The 235-nt window shown below is 63.4% G+C and overlaps 1 protein-coding gene across 1 annotated transcript in view; it reads right to left on the bottom strand.

The window, feature by feature from the left end:
* Positions 1 to 228, bottom strand: part of ZFP36L1 (ZFP36 ring finger protein-like 1) — a gene marked incomplete at its 5' end in the record, with an annotated part of 775 nt that extends 547 nt beyond the window's left edge. Inside the window, one exon of the mRNA XM_010181414.1 lies at positions 3 to 228. Coding sequence (XP_010179716.1) covers positions 3 to 228 — 226 coding nt within the window. The remainder of the gene's footprint in view (positions 1 to 2) is intronic.
* Between the last annotated feature and the right edge of the window lie 7 nt (positions 229 to 235).

The raw sequence follows: 235 nt of genomic DNA, 5'->3' as shown, positions 1-235 counted from the left end.
ACAGAAGCCGATGGTGTGGAAAGTGCGGCAGAGCTCGGTCTTGTACTTGGGGTGGCGGGTGAGGCTCCGCAGCTCGTGGATGCCATGGGCGAACTGGCACTTGTCACCGTATTTGCAGGCGCCGTTCTCCTCAAAGGGGCGGCACAGCTCCGTCTTGTAGCGGCTGGAGTTGACCTGTCCCCCGGGCTGCTTCTGCTGCAACAGGCGCTCGCCACCCTCAGAGAAGGAGCGGTCC

Source organism: Mesitornis unicolor, unplaced genomic scaffold, assembly GCF_000695765.1.
Source record: "Mesitornis unicolor isolate BGI_N332 unplaced genomic scaffold, ASM69576v1 scaffold16583, whole genome shotgun sequence".
Lineage (NCBI taxonomy): Eukaryota > Metazoa > Chordata > Aves > Mesitornithiformes > Mesitornithidae > Mesitornis > Mesitornis unicolor.
This window is presented reverse-complemented; position numbering and strand designations above follow the sequence as displayed.